The sequence below is a fragment of the Eubalaena glacialis genome, chromosome 8, assembly GCF_028564815.1.
Source record: "Eubalaena glacialis isolate mEubGla1 chromosome 8, mEubGla1.1.hap2.+ XY, whole genome shotgun sequence".
Taxonomy (NCBI): Eukaryota; Metazoa; Chordata; class Mammalia; order Artiodactyla; family Balaenidae; genus Eubalaena; species Eubalaena glacialis.
This window is the reverse complement of record NC_083723.1, coordinates 48,197,788-48,219,017: the sequence shown is the minus strand read 5'-3', so window position 1 is coordinate 48,219,017 and position 21,230 is coordinate 48,197,788. Positions and strand designations below refer to the sequence as shown.

The 21,230-nt window shown below is 34.0% G+C and overlaps 1 protein-coding gene across 1 annotated transcript in view; it reads left to right on the top strand.

The window, feature by feature from the left end:
• The window catches only part of SEMA3A (semaphorin 3A), a 226,535-nt gene that overhangs the window by 121,473 nt on the left and 83,832 nt on the right, over window positions 1-21,230 (top strand). Inside the window, exon 6 of the mRNA XM_061197662.1 lies at window positions 4,657-4,776. Within this exon, the coding sequence (XP_061053645.1) occupies window positions 4,657-4,776 (120 nt within the window). The remainder of the gene's footprint in view (window positions 1-4,656; window positions 4,777-21,230) is intronic.

Genomic DNA, 21,230 nt, shown 5'->3' with positions numbered 1-21,230 from the left:
CCTTCCACTCTCAAGAAGTAGCTTTCATCCATGCCATGTCGGAGGGGGGGTGTGTGTGTGTGTGTTTGAGAGACATATTTTTTTCCCTCTGTTTCTAATTACTCTGCTACGCTGTGAGTGGAATTTGCTTAAGGTGTTAACAACATAATGACTTGGTCTTCAGGTTTGTTTGATTTTTGCTCACATCCATGATACACTTTACACCTGTGTTAGTAATGCTGTGATTTCATCAGGAAATATTTTTTTTCCACCTTCTGTTTCTTCTCACCACACCCTTTTTAGGAATTGTAATCCAATACATTAACTGATCTAAGCCACGTTTTTACTTCATTTTGAGCTGTGAACAGAAAGTACAGAGTACATATGAACTTTTGTTTTTAACACATGCTTCTCAGGTAACGCTGCCATGGTGGAAATGCAGTTCACTAAAGTTTTTGTTCATCTCAGTAAAGAATGCTTTCCTTAGAGACAGTTAAGAAAGCTTACAGTTCAGAAAGAATGGCACTGTATTCAAATATGAAAGAGCAACTTTCATATTTGACAATTTCCAGCTTGTTAGTTACATCTGCCAGCACTAATTTATCTCAGTCTGATGTATTATTTTTGAGACATCAAACTGCCTATATGGTATTTTTGTAGAAAGACTTAACAACTTTGTTGGACAGAGTATCCACAACCACTTTTTGATGTGTATAACAATTCCTTGAGTATATTATTCTACCATCAATTTAATAAAATTGGACAGATACATTTTCTTTCACTAGTAACTTAGTATATATGGGAAAACCCAAAAGTATGTATCTTAGCCATAATGCAATTTGAGTCATTCTAAGTTAACATTTACCTATACTTAGGGTCATAAAATTGGAAAATTAACACGCATAATTTGATAACTTCATAAATGACCTCGAACATACAAAAGAAGTTTGGCAAGTGGGCTTTTTTAAAAAAATTAAAAAAATATTTGTTCTCCAAATATAAGCCAACTAAGGTATGTAAATTGCTTAAACGCAGATATATATATATAATTTTTTTAATAAATTTATTTTATTTCTTTATTTCTGGCTGCGTTGGGTCTTCGTTGCTGCACGCGGGCTTTCTCTGGTCACAGCGAGTGGATGCTACTCTTCGTTGCGGTGCGCGGGCTTCTCATTGTAGTGGCTTCTCTTGTTGCGGAGCATGGGCTCTAGGCGTGCGGGCTTCAGTAGTTGTGGCACATGGGCTCAGTAGTTGTGGCTCACGGGCTCTAGAGTGCAGGCTCAGTAGTTGTGGCGCATGGGCTTAGTTGCTCCGTGGCATGTGGGATCTTCCCGGACCAGGGCTCGAACCTGTGTCCCCTGCATTGGCAGGAGGATTCTTAACCATTGTGCCACCAGGGAAGCCCTAAACTCAGAAATTGTCAGATCATTTCAGATAGCCAAAGAATGTAATAAGTCTTTAATACAGGGTAGAATACACAGTTACATTAAATGAAGTATAGTCTGAGTTGATACTATATATCTGCTTAAAGAGAATGAAAGAGTAGGATATTCTACCACCTATACAGTTGGGCCAAATAAAAAATATGTCATACAATTTCTGGAGGAGTCATCCTTGATAAGAATCCTATAGACATCTGAGCAGAAAATCTGATCTAAGGCCTGGTGTAAAGGAACAGTTAGTGATATTGAGCATTGACAACATGAGAATGTGCCCTCATGCCCACCTAATCATCTAGTGCCCTCCAGCTCATAGATATCATGTTGACTCTTGCTAAAAATAATATTTGAGTAGGAGGTAATTTCCTATGACTGGAGGCAACTGGTGCCTTAACTACAACCTTCCTTTGGTTTCTAAATCAACTCTTTATAAATTCTGTCTTTAGTAATAAATTCAGTCACTAGCTCTTCTACTGATGAACTCTTCTAACTCTTCTACATTCTCTGAGTGACCTACTTATCTGTTGTCGAAAGAGAAAGAAAATCAGTCTTTCTGCCTTTGCCTTCATTTATATTGTTTTTTGCCTTCCTCATGTGGGAATGGATCAAAAAAGAGTCATAAGTTATAAAACAGCTAAACAAATGAATATGAGAAACAAATATGTATCAATATCCAAATAATGTTTATTTGGTTACAGTTTTCGTTATTTCAACTCTATCTGGAATAGAGTTTACATATAATAGCAACCGTAATTATGAATTTTACTCACACTGAAAAAGCTAAATGAAAAAAACAATTAACTGATGATATTCTTTACTCTTCCATTTCTGATTACACTTACTGTTAGGCATGGTCTGGCTACAGTCTGATATGAAATTGCTCAGTTTTCACCTTTTGGTTGTTCTGTTTTCACCTTTCATGATTTTCATCACCTAACGTGGTTGAGGGGGCAATGAGGTTCAACTAGTAATTTAATACTTTTGATTTTTCGAGGTAAAGAGGATACAGGTCACCCTATGACAGACAGGTGTTCCAACATGAAAGTATTTGAAATTGACATGAACATTTTAGGCTGCTTTCACAACACGTTTTTAACTAACATTCTCTCATTCACCTGAAGTTTAAAAATTCATCACTTCTATCAATCAGTTATTTGTAAAAAGATAAGGTGTCAACCTTAATAAAAATGTTATAGTGATTGAATATAGGTTAAAATTAAGTAGACCGTATGCATTAAAATGTTTCAAAGTAGCTTTGAAACTTATAGATAGCTTGTTCATAGTGTTTTTGTGCCTTTCGAAAAGGGTTATTTCTTTACCTTGTGGGCATATAGAACATTATTGTAGCATATTATGGTGAGAGCAACTCAGATTTGAGCAACTTGATATTTAATTAAATAAAGAGAAGACAAGATGCTTTTGAATCCCAAAGATACCATAATATGGCAATTTATGGTGTCATATGAGTACCATCCATTTAGCTAGTAATTTGTACTTAATACATTGTCAAACCATCACTTTTATTTGTCTTGATTCACAACAATTCAAAATAAGTGATAAATTTTTAAAAACTCAGTCTCTAAGATAAGGTGTCTTTCTATTAATATTTAAAGTTATAACTTGGCATTTCTCAGTGATTCTGTCTATGTAGCTATTCTGCACTGCTTTGGAAGTTTTCCAAAGCCTGGTACCTTCAAACACATCAGAGAACCAGAGGTTCTACCAGAGGAATTAATTTAGTTTGGACCACTGAAAATGCCTATTTTCGTTTCAAAGCCCTTTATTTGCAAGTGAGAATTGTGGGTGTGAACAAAGATATCACATAAAGGATCAGACTAATTAGACTTCCCCAAAGGTATTGATAACTGAAGATGCACAGAAAGTTTCTGATTGATACACAAGAAAGTCCTTTGGAAATTATAGTGGTATACAAATGTTTTAAGTTATAATTTATGTATGCCTACTTTGTCTTCTGAGTATTTTTCGAGTCAATGAATTCAGAAACATTAGCGTATCCAAATAATCAACAAGATAATAGTAGGTTTTACTGTCATTATGGTAGATTATTTGGAGAAAATGTTACATTTATTGTTGTTTTGTTTTGCTGATAATTCACTGTAAGCAAGCAGGCAATAATGCATTTTCTGGATGGAATAATAGGCACTTTTTGTTTAAAGGAAAGAATATGTCATTTTTACAAACTTCAGTTTATTGAACAGTGGTATGGTATATATTTAGTATAAGAGGCTTGGGTTAAACAGGCCTGGGTTTGAACTTTCACCTTGACTTGCCCAGTCATTAGCTGAACAACCTTGGGTTTCTTGAGGTGTAAAATAGGGATAACATTTACGTCATGGGGTTGTTGACAGAACTAAATGAGATAATTTGAAAGTGTCAAGCCAGCACCTGACTACCCTGCAAGTACAAATGGTATTCAGTAAATATTAACTGCTCTTTCTCCTTATTTCTTTTTCCTTTCTATTCCAACCTTCTGATTATGATTCTCCCATTATTAAACTTCGACCTAGAGTTAATTCAACTTAAGTAGAAATGAGTCAAAGCACAACAGAATCTTGAGCTGTAGTGATTATGGCCTGTGTTTATCAAAATACCCCCTTCTTCAAACACATTTCTGTTATATCTGAAACTATGTGGTGGACTTGTTTTTGGATTGTATGATAGCTTATACCAAGTTAGAACATTTTTCCCACTTGATATACTAAAAAATGAAAGGCAAGAAAAATTTTTGGCAAGGAAAATATTAGTCTTCTCTAAATTATAGCAAAATCTCATTAATTTAGATCCCACTAAAAAGGAAGTATGTTAGAAATTTAATTTCCATTAAAATCAAAACCATAAGCAAGATTTTGCAATGAGACTTTACCCTAAAAAATAAAGATATTAGAACCATAATAGTTTGAAACATATAAAAGCAGACAATGTGATGTATATAATTTGTGTTTTGTACTTTGTCTTTGGTCATAATAGAAAATATAAAAGTTCATGTTTTAGTAATGTGCACTGAATCATACTTTACTCAGTTTTTCAAAGTTAGTGCTAAATGAGTAGTGAGATACTCCCTTCAACAAAGACACAGGATAAACATAAGTAGCTTTGCATAATGATGCAGACAGCATTAGCGTGGTCTTAACATGAAACTTGTATTTTGTGTGTTTTGTTTCTCTTGCCTTAATTGAATTAAAGTATGTGTATGTGGTTTTATTTTGTCACAACACAGATGGAGAATTATACTCTGGAACGGCAGCTGATTTTATGGGGCGAGACTTTGCTATCTTCCGAACTCTTGGGCACCACCACCCAATCAGGACAGAGCAGCACGATTCCAGGTGGCTCAATGGTAGGTGGTGTATGCCAGAGTGCAGGCACAAAGCACGGGCATCTATAGTAAGTCAGTGGAGAGCTTTCCTTGTACGGTGCAAACAGCATGAGTTGAGATTTAGTGTGCAGATAAATTCATGGTGGTGACTTCATGGCTGTGTGTGTGAGAAAGTGGGGCAAAAAGAGAAAAGAGAGATTAAAAATTTAAGAAAATATTTGCTTTGTGCCAAAACTAAAGTTTCTCAGTAGTTAACTATGGAAAGAAATAGATCTGGGCTGGAGCTACGGAAGGGAGGCAGTGGAAAAAGATAAGATGACTTACCAATCTTGTCTTCCAGGGACACCACAACAAATCTCATGATGTAGTATTTTTTTTCCTCCACACCTCTCATGTGGCCTTGAGAGCATAAGTTATTAAATGTTTGAAAAAATTGTTGTGCTAAAAGCATTACATTGAAAGTGTTTTTGAAAGGACTCTGTATCATTTCATTTGATTCTCCTTTAATCTTCCTAAAATTCTTTCTCCCGTTTTATAGGTTGGGAAATTAACACTAATATTTTATCTAAGATTACATCTAACCCAGTAGTAGATTTGGGGCAAGAACCCAGTTTCCTGACCTTTAGTCACTAGTGTCATACTTGATGAAGCAGATACTTTTTTAAAAAACTTATTTTATTGAAGTACAGTTGATTTACAATGTTGTTTTAATTTCTACTGTACACCAAACTGATTCAATTATACATATATATATACACATTCTTTTTCATATTCTTTTCCATTATGTTTTATCACAGGATATTGAACATAGTTCCCTGTGCTATGCAGTAGGACTTTGTTGCTTATCCATTCAATATATAATAGTTTGCAAGGCAGATACTTTCTTAATTCTCTTTTTCTTTTTAATACATAAATGAATTTACCATAGAAGAAAATTATAAAATTTATATGCCAAAAATAAATAAATACTATTTTCATTCAGATTTTGAACCAAATAATCCTTATATAAGTCTTCCATGTAGAGGTTTTTTTTTTTGGATTATTCATTTATGCATTCATCAAAGATTTTTTATGATCGTCCCCACCATATTTTCATGGTTATTTTTTATTATTAAATAATGATCTCCATTTATATCTGCCTTCAGTCCTGTAAAATAAAGCTTCCCAGTCCCGAATCTTGCATTCATGAACTCTCCTTTGGTTTTACATGCCTCATTAATAAGGATGAAGCTCATGGCTTACAGTCCATCTATGTACTCAGTAAGATGCTTGATTATCTCACTCTTTGAACTTCTGCCACACTTGCTTCTCCTGCACTTCTGGGGGTACCCAAAATTCATTTCACCTCTGTCTTTCACTGGTTTCTTAGAGCACAATCACAATATGCTCTAAAACCTCGCTGAAATTTCAGGAGACCATGAGCTGTGTGTCTTTGTTCTTCTGTATCCCAATTCTAAAATGACTATTTAAATCATAAAACATACCTCAAATTACCTCAATCAGCATTTCATTCCTCCTGTAACAACATTTCTGATTGTCCTGTTATTTTTCATGTATTAGTGAAAATGATGTGCCCCTTTACTTCCACCTTTGACCCTACTGCTTTTGCTCTTAATTGCATTGATTTTTTTTCATAAATTTACCCAATTTACTGTTTTTGCTGTTTTTATCTCTTCTTCACCACTGATTTCTTCCCTGACCTGCAAACATGTTTGTCTACCCTATCCATACTCTTCTTTTAATCATGGTGTACCACGAGGTCCCTAGATGTCTAAGTCCATAGCCTGGTTAGGAACTTGTTTTCTCAGCATTTTCACCAGATTTAGCCATTTTCAACCTGACTTTGATCCCATGAAACTGCTCCTCCACTAATGACTTCCTATGTTTTTTTTTTTTATCAGTCTCCATTTAGACAACCTCTCCTGTGGTATTTGTCACTTAACTAGCCCTTTCTCTTTAAAAGGGTCTGTTCTCTCAGTTTCCTGCATTTCCTGCTCTCCCAATTTTCTAATAAGTTTGACATTACTTCCCAGTTGCTGTTCTTCAAATGCAGATGATGCCTAAAATAATTCATGATTGAGTACAAACACTGTGGTAATCAAAAGGGACTGGACGTATAGTCAAATACCCACCTCTGGGGGTAGAGGAGGTAGAATGGTGCCCAGGTGACCATCTGAGAAATTAGAAGCCTCACTAAGGAAAAGAAAAATGCTGAGATCACAGTAAGGCTCTCTGTGGAAAGCCGTTGAAGACCCAATTATTAAAAAAACCTCTTTCAATGTGGCTATCTGGCCTACTCTCAAACTGAAATATTTATGTAGGAGGGGAAAATGTTTGTGTTTTTGTTCAGCAAGAAGGAGACTTTGATCTACTAAGAACTCTAAAGGGCATACAGGCTTTCACTGTCCATGAGAAAGAAAATCTCATTAGAAGATGGAATAACATAAAGGAGAGTATAGTATCCATTTCATTTTCATGGCCTTGGAGGAAAAAAGTCATCAAGTTAAAGCTGCTTTTGTGCTACGCACTCACATGTTGACAGCTGAGTCTGAAGAATTTACACTGTGGGAAAACAGTCATTGTCCGCAGCTCTGTACTTCATCTCTGCAAATGTGTAGTTCATTTGAGAATTCAGTTATCAGTCTCTCAGCACTAAACGTGAGAACTGATTTTGCCAAATTAGCACAAAGGTTACATTTGACAGGGTGCAGAAACCAGAACTGCGGCAAGATGGAGGATGCAGACACATATGAGATAGAACCAAGGGACTGTGTGATTCACAAGCCTCATGAAATTAAACGCCACTGAAGAACAAAATTGGAAACATAATGTTTACACATGCATGCATAAAATAAGTGAATTTTGAGGCATCAGTATAGACTACACAATCAGTTGTGCTGCCAGAAGTAATAAATTACTTTGCAAGGTACTTTTTGAAAGGTCTTCTGGGCTATTGAAATTAATTTTGGCACAGGACTTACTTTACTTTTATCAAATCAATTCAAACCAATTCAGTTATTTTGGAAGAATTAGTTGGCCTATTTCAGATGACTTTTAATTTGTGTTCTTGCTAAACAAAAATAAAAAACTGTTGTGTAGAATTGGATCTTGAAATGTCTCAATTTTTATGGAATTTCACTATTTTCATAATTACTCAGTAAAGTTTACATTTTTATAATAGTAGCAATAAAGGCTTAAATTCAGTTTCATTTTACCAGGAAACATTAGGAATTAAGTAACAAACTTTTAGATGAAGAAACATGAGAGATGGAATCTATTGAGTTTTTCCATAACTGCTTTTTAAAAATCATCCTTTACACTAGCCCCTAGTTTAAGATTGCTAGATGTTAGAACAACTTTTGATTCCAGAAAATGTACTGGTATGAGTTGGACCTGATGTGCCAAAATTCACTGTTTTTTTCTTTTTGCTTCATAAATTCTCTTAATATTATATAGCTTTAAACTTCAATTCTAATTTTGGTTTACTAACAGTGTAAAAATTAGGTAAAATTTCTCTCTGTATATTCGTAGTAAAAAACCAAGTTTACCCTGCTGTTATAGTAATGATTTCTTGTCATTTATTGTGTAAGTATCACCTAGTTCTTGTACATATTAGTCATTCATTAGAGCAGGTGGATAGCTAATCCAGGTTTATTTTTCTATTTGATGGACACTATTTCTAACATTGTTTATTTATGTCTTGGACTAACATTGGAATGCTATATGATAGAAGGAAAGACTACAGTCTTTAGAGTGAGACACTGTTTTACCTTGACCTTGTACCTATTCATGGGTTTATAATACTACCTACCTCTTAGAGTTGTGAAAAAATTGACTACGTGATAATGTGTATCGAGTACTAAGCAAGTGATTGGCATGTAGTAAGCACTTAATAAATGTGAGTTTTTTCTGTATCCTTTATCCCACTTGCATTGGGTGGAGCATGCTTAGTAAGCTTTGTCAGACTCATTCTGTGAGTGATTATATTTGAGTCAGGGTGAAAGGGCAGTCAGAGCTGGGTTTAATACATGAAACCACATGGATCCTCGAGAGAGCCAAGGCCCAGTGCACACAAACAGACCTAATTACAGTGCCCAGAGTGTGAGACCTTCCTACTCATTTCAGGAAGACCTGTTTTCTTTTAGTGGAATTTCCTAATAGGATTGTGCCTGTGGATAGACCAACTCACTTGCTTTTTTTCCTGTAATTGAAATGGTATGCGAGTCATCATTCCACTTCCTCTCACTTGTAACACTCATACCAGGATGGCTTGCCCTTATTGGAATCAGCATAGCTTCCTCTGTGGTCATGCACTAGGATATTTCATGTTCTCTAAAGATTCAAATTTCTCCACAAGATATATTTTTTTGAAAATAGAACCAAGAAATGTAACTGCAAATAAATTCTGAGAGCACAAATTAATACTGCATTGTACCAGATACCTAATCTTAAATCACTTGTATAACTCTTTTGATATACTATTTTAATTCTACCATCTTTAAAGGCAGGTATCAGAGTATCTAACTGGATGTTTTTAATAAATAAAGTTAATCATCTAGTTTGGCATAATGTCAGACTTATTAATGATGCCATTTTGAACTATTTCTCTGACTTAAGTTAGTAATATTTTGCTGACCTTGAGGAAAAAAGCCCTCTGGAAGCCTTACTCTATGGTTACATGAGCAGATGAGTATAATAGATGTTGAGTGACCATTCAGTTGAAACAACAAGAGCAACCACAAACATCCTCTATGAAAGAAGCAACAAAGATAGAGTCTTTTTTAACTTTTGAATTACATATTCTATGAATTACATTCTGTATTAATTAGTTAACAATTCTGAAGTATCAGTGCATAGAGTCACAAATAAAAATGTTAGTATTTTTGGTTATTTTAGTGAAATCATGCTGAAACATGGATATGTAATAGTTTAAAATAAGTATCCATAACTATATCTAAACACAACCTATTAGTTATGGTTTTTTCCATATGAATCTATTACCAAGAAAAATTTTCATGCTGATAAAGAATGCCCACCTGCCAGAAATACAATTTTTTCAAAAAATACATACCATGAAATTATTCTACTCTCTAAATGATGATAAATTTAATACACTCACTAAATATGCCTTCTTTTTCTCATAAAGAGAAAAGTTACCAAAATATACCTTTACTTGCTCTTCTTTTCTGAGGACCTATTTTCTGTGTCACATTTTATCTAAGGACCATAATCACTTTTAACCAGTTTTGTTTGAAATTACTTTGCACTTATGAGGAAAAAAATGAATAAAACTTTGGAATAAAAATTAACTCATTAGTGGCAATGTTTGGAAGATGATTTTTTTTTCAGGCCTCTGAGAAAATGTAGCTGAATAAAATTGTTAGGATATGCTATTTTAACATTTTTTAATGATGGGCTAAAAAGTACAACCCTCAAGTATGGCACATTAATCACAAATTTTGAACCACTTATTTCAGAATTTATAGTTGAATGGTGAGAGTAGAAAATAATATTTAAGAGTATGATTACATTTAGTAAAGAAAATTCTACTTTTTAACTTACAATTGATGAAAATGTATAAAAGTGAGACAATATCTTGGAAAATTCTTTAAATTATAGCCAGCTCTCCTTTTCTCTTGGTTCTTAACATTATTTTTCTCTCGTCTCACCATCAGCTTAATGAATACAGAGCCTGTCTATACCAATTTCCTCTTCTAGAGTCACTACATTCAGAGCTTGGTGGGCCTCAATAGGGATTTACTGCTGACTGAGTAATCTGGGTTCATGTGTGCAGTGACATCAAGCAAGAGATTTACCCTGAGAAGTGGATGCCGTGACAATGCGTGTAACCATGGTGTGACTGGCCTCTCTGACATGGCTCTCAAAAGCTTTCCCTCTGTGAAAACAGAAGCCTGTTTGCAAATTAATTAGTTTCTGGCGGCAGCTTGATTGTTGACCCAGAGTTTGTAGAGTGGAAAAACAATCAGATTAGTGTGCTCAGGGTAAAAGACCAGTGTGCAGTTGCGTGTGGCTTGCTCAACTATTGAAACCATGAATGGACTGAAACAAATTCTTTTCTGAGAAGCCTAGGCAGAGGTTAAGTGTGATGAGCCTAGAGCTCCCAACAGCAGGGGTGGGGGAATTAAAGGATTTTCGCCAGATAAAGCTGAATGATGGCAAGCAATGCCATTGAATTTTAATAGCAGGGATAGTTTTGACCAAATAAAACAAAAAAAAAAAAAACCAAAAAAACACTTGTTACGTTGTTCTAATCCCTCTGAGTAGAAGGAATAAGTTTACAATATTATTAAATGTAGGTTTGACACAAATACTTTCATAGCAGAAAATTTCAGAAGCTTTCAGACGGGAAGGTTTTAATTAAATTTGTCTCAAAAGGCTAATATGATAATATCTAAATGAAAAACTGTTATGAAGTAACCTGCCTTTTTATGTTGATAAAATTTTTGTTGATATATTTACCTCAGCTGCTTTCTGAGGTGTAATCCTCACATGCCCAATAAAATTAATCCTGAGTCAAAGAGAGATGTTGGCTCATGAGAATACATATTCTGCTATCTACTTTTGCAAATATCAAATTAGGTAACCGTGCCAAGGAATGATGTCTGCAATCTTAGGACGAAAAAATTCTGCATACAGTTTTTGATGATTAAAATTTGTTTTAGTCAATAAATTATTGTTTATGCTTCATTTTGTAAGATTACCTAACACAATAAGCCATATATACTCTTCCTTTTTAGATACCACTGGCAGATGTCTCCCTAAATACAGCTCTGATGGCTATCACAATACTTTCCCGTTCAAAAATCATTTATATCTCTCAATTTACAAGTGAATTGAATCCAGATTTCGCTGCCTGTCACGTTCTTTGTCATGCAATCCTAAATGACCTCTCCAATATTAAACACTAACAGACTCAAATAGGGTCGGTTGCCCTTAAATTTACTATCGTTTTCATATAACCATACCGTTCTCTCAGTGGATTTTAATCTTTCCCACCTTTGAATCCCAAGAGCACATATATGCATGTTTCGATTTACCACAGGGCCTTCCACTTTGCCTTGCAATCTAGGATATGCCAAATAAGAAACTCTTCAATGAATCTGCTTTGCAGGCTCTGGGGTCAGATGGCCTGAGTTTGTATCCCAGGTCCTCCATCTACCGCCCTCGTGACTTGGGGGGTAATTTATGTTACTTATTTTCATCACCCATTTATGATTTGTAAAATAGGGTTAATAACTAATACACTGTTTTTCTGAAGATGCGTGAGACAGTCCTCATAAGGTACTAAGAACAGTGTCTAATAATATGGTGTATGCTCATTATAACTGTGGTTGCTGCTGGCGTTTGCATACCAGCTCTATACATAGAACACAGTGCACATTTGGAGAATTAATACAGAGAACCAGCCTGAAGGTTATGTTTGCCTTTCTTAATCTGTTCTCAGGCTATTTTGTTTTGTCTTATTTAATTGACTATTGTCAATATATGGGCACTTAATACATCAAAAATATATAAAATATTTGTCTTTAGTATTAAAATAGTATATAAACTTTTTAGTCAAAGTGAGCTTAACAAAATTAGCAGATGAAACAATGAAATGGGGAACCAAGGGTAAATTTCAATAAAATGTGTTTTCCTAAGTATTAATTTAGCTCTATTAAGTGCAATACTTACCACTTAAATAAATAAATCATTAGGTTAATTCTTTTAGTTTTCCGATATAATTTTTAAAAAAACATTGCATTGTTGCATCTAGGATATTCATTTATCCTGCCGTATCACAGCTTAGCTTTTAATTTTTTTCATGTGAAGACGTCGTCTGTAACCTTTGGTGTGGTGGTTAAGAGCATGGAGTCTATGGAACTTGACCGCCTGACTTGGGCACTAACTGAGCAGCTGGAGACAGCTACTGTAAGCTACCTGTGCTCAACGTCCCTTTTTTCAAGTGGAAACGATAATCATTCCTCCCTATTGGGTTGTTATGAGAATTATGCATAAGTAAATTTCTATAAAGCCCTTGGAAAAGAGACTATTCTTACCAAAAACAAAACAAACAAAACAACTCGGTTGATGTTAGCTTATTCCATAACATTATGTAAGAATTTTAAATAATAGAAAAATAAAAATACCTAAATATGTCAACTCACTAAAGATGTAGTAGAATGTACAGTCTCACTTAACTGAACAGCCATGTATTTCTAGGAAAGCAATGCAAATGGCTTAAGGAAAACAAGACAAGATGAAGTGATAGTGATCTACGCCCTTTCCTTAGACCGAGTCTATACATACATGATTTCTTGTCTAACGATGTGAGTACATTTTGATAAAATAGATCTACTACTCTTTTGCTTCAAGAAAGGGAAAAAGGATTTTTTTTTCTAAGTTTAGAAATATACTAAGTTACTTACATATGACACTGAAATGCTCTAAACTTCATATATCAACTAAACATAAATTACAAAATGTTATGCAGAAGAAGGGTCTTTAAAATATTTTCCTGGTAATATTAGTAAGGAAGATTTGCATGTGTTTAGATGCCCTTAAAAGAAACATTTTTAACTTAGAATTGTTTGTGTCACTATATGATTTAAGTAACTAGACAAGAGAAAATCACATCCCTTCACTTCCCACCCCGGCCTCCCCCACCTTCCTTTCAGCAGTCTATCAACTTCCTGTGGCACTTTTGGATCAACACATAAATTCTGCATTTTAAACACTATAACATTTTACATATGGTAATATTATTATTTTAAAATATATTTATGCAAAAATAAAGATATGCATTTGAAAACTATAGTTTATTAGTAGTAGTAATTTTGTAAATTGATTAGTATAAATTTTTTATTAGAAGTATAATTTTTATTATTTTGTGATGATTTACTAAATCATAACTATTTTGGCATTTAATGTAGGCTGTTAGCATAAGGGATTCATCAAAAATGTGTCTCTTCAATATGTTTATAAATTTGTCTAAATTCATATAAGCGTAAATAATCTCTTTCGCCTCATTTAATTACTAATATTTTTGCTTTCTTTTTTACTTTTATTTTTTAAATTAATTTTTATTGGAGTATAGTTGATTTACAATGTGGTGTTAGTTTCTGCTGTACAGCAAAGTGAATCAGTTATACACATATATATATCCACTCTTTTTTAAATTATTTTCCCATAATGGTCATTACAGGGTATTTAGTAGACTTCCCTGTGCTGTACAGTAGGTTCTTATTAGTTATCTATTTTACATATAGTATTGTGTATATGTCAATCCCAGTCTCCCAATTTATCCTTCCCCGCCTTCCCCCTTGGTAACCGTAAGTTTGTTTTCTACGTCTGTGACTCTATTTCTGTTTTGTAAATAAGTTCATTTGTACCATTTTTTTAGATTCCACATATAAGCGATATCATATGGTATTTGTCTTTCTCTGACTTATGGATAAAGAAGATGTGGTACATATATACAATAGAATATTACTCAGCCATAATTACTAATTTTAAAAAATGTTAGGGTTTCAATATCAAACAGAACCATCCCTTTTTGTACATTTAAAATCCTCACCTGAATGTGCATGGGAAATTCGTGACAGCCAATTTAGCTTTCCCTCTGAAACCCACACTGCCTTTTTCTGCTTAGCGTACAATAGGATTGAAGTGACAGACAGTACAGAGCTGTATTTGGGGGCTTGTATGTTGTGTTTTGACCCATTTACAATTTAGTAAACTTGAATCTCAGTGATCCTGAAAGTTATTAATGCCAAGACTGATATCAAATGATTACTGCCACTTAATTGCTTAACACCTGTAGAGTTTATTTATCAGTGTGTTTTCTAAACACATTTAAGAATGAATGAACAAATTATACTCACGTTTTGCAGGACAAGAAAGTAATCTTCTAAGTCAAACAAAAATGACAGTATTCTGAAAATAGGAAACAAAACATAGAAATTACCACAAAACCTTACTCATTTTGGGATGAATTAAAGGGACATCTAGTCATACTAATAATTCAAATTATAAAATTTGGACTTATGAGGCTAGGATGAACCAATAAGGTACATAATATCTTTGATCAATGACTTTTATGTATTTGCAGTAATCATATTAAATATTTTGATGGAAGAGAAATTATTGAAGTAGTGGAATATTGCTGTTTGCCATAAGAAAGCTAATGACTGACCTCCCTGTTGTTACTTCTGTTGATTTCCTTTAAATAAAATAAAAGGGAAAATCACATTCTTTATAAATATCAAGGTAAATATACAGCCAACTCTGATCAACCAATCAGTGCCCAAATTAAGAAAATTGTAATATAACTGGATGTGAAAGCCCTTGAGATGATTGTATGTTAATGAATCTTAAAATGTGAACTGATTTTCCACTTTTTTCCAAACTGGAACTACCTTTACTGTTTTTCTGGTTTGTTTCTGATTCCTGAGTAAGAGCAACCTGTAGAAGGCAGTTGAAAAGACTGGCTGGAGCTAGGAATTTGACAGCAGGAAATAGAACAAGAATGGCAGACCGTTAGAGCGTCTAGTTTTAATGTCCTACAATGCTGAGGTCATTTGGTAGTGATAGAGCAGAGGCAGCACCAAAAAAGAGGGTAGCCATGTCGTAAAGATATGCAAAATCTCTACTAAATTTAATAGTTTTGATTAATTTTGTCATCTCGATTTTGTATAAATGTGCTGCAACTCCATTAGTCAATTCTGCCTGTTAGCTACTCATGAATTCCCGAACTGTTTGTCCTTGGAAGGATCACACTTTGTTAGCAGTAGATGTCACTAATATGTTAGTAAAGAATATTCTGTTAAGAATAGCAAAATGAAACTTCCTTTAATACACTTTAATACAACTAAGGAAGCTGAGTATGTCATTGCTATTAAGCTTGATTACTTGTAACTATTACATATTTTCTAGGATGGGAAAACATAGGTAATCATTAAAAGGAAAAAAAAGTTTCTAAAAAACATACCTATCCACTATTCGTATGGAGTCAGAAAAGAAAGATGATAATTATGGAGGAATAAAGGGAGAAAAGAAAAGAGTAATTCCTAATGGTTAATAATAACTTCCTGAATAGATTTTGTCATTATCACTTAACCATAGTAGTAACGTCTGTCACTATAAGAAAATTTATGACATCACAAACTGAAATTAAAATCCTTAAACTATACCATTGTCTCGTATCTAAAAGTCTAACCCTGAAGTTTATAATGTAAGTTAGATGTGATATATATTAAATAATTTTTACAGTCTCAGAACATTGCAAAATATTATTGGAACATATATTAATTCCTGGGCCATTTTATATCTGACCATACGGTTGTCAGTAAAAACAATGAAACGCCATGTAATATGATAAAGGTGAAATAGCTAAGTTGTTAATGAGAAGTTAAGAATAGATCGCTTTTAGGTGAACTAAACTGTCAAATTTAATTACTATTTACAATGTATTTATTTTCTGTTTTTTAATAAGTATTTTTAGTTTCCCCAAGCCTAGTCCCTTGTCATCTCATTCAGCAGTGTTTTCTATTTCTCTGTATGTAACTGAAGTATATCAGTCAACACAGTTACTAACATAGAATGCTACTCTTTCCTCTGTACCCTACAGTTCTACTGGAAGTGCTCCTAGATAACTGATATTAGCACAATGAATAGCTAGCTACGTTTGCTAGCTACTAACATTATTCTGGCCAACTTCCATTTTCTGTACACATTAAGCACTCTCTAGGTACCAAGAACTATTATAAGAAGCAGCTGAGTAAGAGAGATCCCTGCCCTCCAGGATAATACTAATAGAACTCTTTATCAATGGAAAACCCTGGAAGTCTTAGCACATCTATGGGATTATATGCATATATGTCCAAGAAGTCTTAATATCTTAAAAACATTGTTTAACTCATAATGTGAGAGAGAAAGTACTATCCATTTTTCTTTCAGTGAAACATGAATTTTTTGATTCAGTTGATTTTCAGGCTTTGAGTATCAGAACCACTGACTGTCTGAGGTTTTTACTATAAAATGATTTGACAACTTATGAGGGAGGCTATTTTTTGTCCATATATCTGTGGTCTTCTGTTAGAGAATATGTATATAAGACAGTTCAAAAATCCAAGAAATTGGAAACCCCCTTTTTTTAAGTTTTGAGGAAAAGGATGGGAATCTTTTGGAATCAGAAAAACTGTACATAATATGACTATAGATTTTTAGAAGGTATTATTTTAATGGCATACATTTCTAATTATAAATAAATTTTTAAGAAGGGAAGTCATCCCGAAAATAATGAGACCAAAAAAAGATTGGTGGTGAGAGAGAATTAGTTAAGGAGTGGAGAGAAACTAGAAACAATATTCTTTTATATTCAAGTATTTTAGCAGAAGTTCTAAATGCTTCTAGATGTTCTAGAAATTCTAGATGTTCTGGGCTGCTGTCCAGTAAGTAAGTAAATAAGGTCACTTAAACTGGTCTCTGAGCATTAAAAGATATACATAAAAAATCATGAATTAATCATTAGCAACAATCATGGTTCTTGACCCGTTTTCTAAGAGTAAAATCATTTAATTTGTTTTAAATTTTTAATTTCTAATTTGATTATTTAAAGCAGTGGTTGAATAAGAGCTTAAAAATGCATGTTCTGAACAGTTTTCTTAGGTAAATTTATTGTCTTCATTGATTTAACACACTATTTGCTATAGAATTTTTATATATCGATAGTTATACTGCCTTTCTTTTCTATCATAAAACAGAAAGTGTAGTAATTTTCCAGTTTCTTTGGGTTTTATTATATAAATCTATAAATTGTTTTGTCGTCATACTTTTACCTGCCTTTCTCTTTACATCTGCTCTGTAAACATTTTAGTGGGCGGGGGGGGGGTCACAGTAACAAATGGAGGGATATTATTTAAAAAGATGAGGAAATCATTCTCTCGGTGTTTTAAACTAATATATGTAAACATTTCTTATTATATGGTCTAAGAAATTTATTCCAAGAACATGTAATTATATAAGGCTCAGAGCATGGCTCAGACAATGGTTGTATTTAGAGTTTAATACTTATTCCATGGAAAAATGTAGAAATCGTAGGTCCACTAGAAAGTAAAACTAACTTAGTCTATATTAAAGACATTAGAAACCATTTCTTAGTGTTACTGAAATAAAGGGAAACAAACCCTGTATTTATTAAAAACAAAGTTGAAAGTATCAGATTGGTTTAGAAAATACCTTTATTAGTCTTGAGTAGGTATCTATGGAAACAACTCTATATTAGCCCTCAAAATATATAAGCATTATTAAAGCAGAAACAATAGGGAAAAGTTGCAAGAAATAAAAGAGGAAAAGGAGATGGAATGCTTGCACTGAACAGAAACCACAAATTGAATTAAGCATTAGCACCAATTTTAAATTGCATCCACCACACTGCAAATGCTTGACATTTAGTGTTATTACCCAGGATGTTTGAAACTTTTAATAATTAAAGCAATAATTTGAGAAATTGATGTTTTTACATAAAGAAATAATTGAAATAATCATGCACAACTGAAATCCTATGTTTGTATAGTGTTTTATATTCTTCAAAGTGCTTCCTATAAGATCATTTCATCCTCCCCAAAACCCTGTGAAATAGAAAACTGCAAGTAATAAAATTTAAGTAATCTGCAAGAGGTCTGAAGTAACCTTGTATCCAGTGAAAACTGAGATGAAATTCATACCTTCTGACTCTCTGTTCTCTTTCTAACATGTTCATTTTACTATTTACCATTACTAAAACTTGCATGTTTCTGTTCTTTGCTAAAGCTTTTTCATGTAGGAAATTTTTATCAAGTTACAGACTTTGGTTTTTTTTTTTTTTTCCCCTTCCCCCTCCACATATCCTCAAGTCCATTCTCTAGTAGGTCTGTGTCTTTATTCCTGTCTTGCCCCTAGGTTCTTCATGACCATTTTTTTTCCCTTAGATTCCATATATATGTGTTAGCATATGGTATTTGTTTTTCCCTTTCTGACTTACTTCACTCTGTATGACAGACTCTAGGTCCATCCCCCTCACTACAAATAACTCAGTTTCGTTTCTTTTTATGGCTGAGTAATATTCCATTGCATATATGTGCCACATCTTCTTTATCCATTCATGTGTCAATGGACACTTAGGTTGCTTCCATGTCCTGGCTATTGTAAATAGAGCTGCATTGAACATTTTGGTACATGTCTCTTTTTGAATTATGGTTTTCTCAGGGTATATGCCCAGTAGTGGGATTGCTGGGTCATATGGTAATTCTATTTTTAGTTTTTTAAGGAACCTCCATGCTGTTCTCCATAGTGGCTGTATCAATTTACATTCCCACCAACAGTGCAAGAGGGTTCCCTTTTTTCCACACCCTCTCCAGCATTTGTTGTTTGTAGATTTTCTGATGATGCCCATTCTAACTGGTGTGAGGTGATACCTCATTGTAGTTTTGATTTGCATTTCTCTAATAATTAGTGATGTTGAGCAGCTTTGCATGTGCTTCTTGGCCATCTGTATGTCTTCTTTGGCAAAATGTCTATTTAGGTCTTCTGCCCATTTTTGGATTAGGTTGTTTGTTTTTTTTAATATTGAGCTGCATGAGCTCTTTATATATTTTGGAGATTAATCTTTTGTCCGTTGATTCATTTGCAAATATTTTCTCCCATTCTGAGGGTTGTCTTTTTGTCTTGTTTATGGTTTCCTTTGCTGTACAAAAGCTTTGAAGTTTCATTAGGTCCCATTTGTTTATTTTTCTTTTTATTTCCATTTCTCTAGGAGGTGGGTCATAAAGGATCTTGCTGTGATTTATGTCATAGAGTGTTCTGCCTATGTTTTCCTCTAAGAATTTGATAGCATCTGGCCTTACATTTAGGCCTTTAATCCATTTTGAGTTTATTTTTGTGTATGGTGTTAGGGAGTGTTCTAATTTCATACTTGTAAATGTAACTGTCCAGTTTTCCCAGCACCACTTATTGAAGAGGCTGTCTTTTCTCCACTGTATATTCTTACCTCCTTTATCAAAGATAAGGTGACCATATGTGCGTGGGTTTATCTCTGGGCTTTCTGTCCTGTTCCATTGATCTATATTTCTGTTTTTGTGCCAGTACCGTACTGTCTTGATTACTGTAGCTTTGTAGTACAGTCTGAAGTCAGGGAGCCTGATTCCTCCAGCTCCGTTTTTCTTTCTAAGATTGCTTTGGGTATTCGGGGTCTTTTGTGTTTCCATACAAATTGTGAAATTTTTTGTTCTAGTTCTGTGAAAAATGCCAGTGGTAGCTTGATAGGGATTGCATTGAATCTGTAGATTGCTTTGGGTAGTAGAGTCATTTTCACAATGTTGATCCTTCTAATCCAAGAACATGGTATATCTCTCCATCTGTTTGTATCATCTCTAATTTCTTTCATGAGTGTCTTATAATTTTCTGCATACAGGTCTTTTGTCTCCTTAGGTAGGTTTATTCCTAGATATTTTATTCTTTTTGTTACAGTGGTAAATGGGAGTGTTTTCTTAATTTCACTTTCAGATTTTTCATCATTAGTGTATAGGAATGCAAGAGATTTCTGTGCATTAATTTTGTATCCTGCTACTTTACCAAATTCATTGATTAGCTCTAGTAGTTTTCTGGTAGCATCTTCAGGGTTCTCTATGTATAGTATCATGTCATCTGCAAACAGTGACAGCTTTACTTCTTCTTTTCCGATTTGGATTCCTTTTATTTCTTTTTCTTCTCTGATTGCTGTGGCTAAAACTTCCAAAACTATGTTGAATAATAGTGGTGAGAGTGGGCAACCTTGTCTTGTTCCTATCTTAGTGGAAATGGTTTCAGTTTTCCACCATTGAGGACAATGTTGGCTGTGGGTTTGTCATATATGGCCTTTATCATGTGGAGGAAAGTTCCCTCTATGCCTACTTTCTGGAGGGTTTTTATCATAAATGGGTGTTGAATTTTGTAGAAAGCTCTCTCTGCATCTATTGAGATGATCATATGCTTTTTCTCCTTCAATTTGTTAATATGGTGTATCACATTGATTGATTTGGGTATATTGAAGAATCCCTGCATTCCTGGAATAAACCCCACTTGATCATGGTGTATAATCCTTTTAATGTGCTGTTGGATTCTGTTTGCTAGTATTTTGTTGAGGATTTTTGCATCTATGTTCATCAGTGATATTGGCCTGTAGTTTTCTTTCTTTGTGACATCTTTGTCTGGTTTTGGTATCAGGGTGATGGTGGCCTCATAGGATGAGTTTGGGAGTGTTCCTCCCTCTGCTATATTTTGGAAGAGTTTGAGAAGGATAGGTGTTAGCTCTTCTCTAAATGTTTGATAGAATTTGCCTGGGAAGCCATCTGGTCCTGGGCTTTCGTTTGTTGGAAGATTTTTAATCACAGTTTCAATTTCAGTGCTTGTGATTGGTCTGTTCATATTTTCTGTTTCTTCCTGGTTCAGTCTCGGAA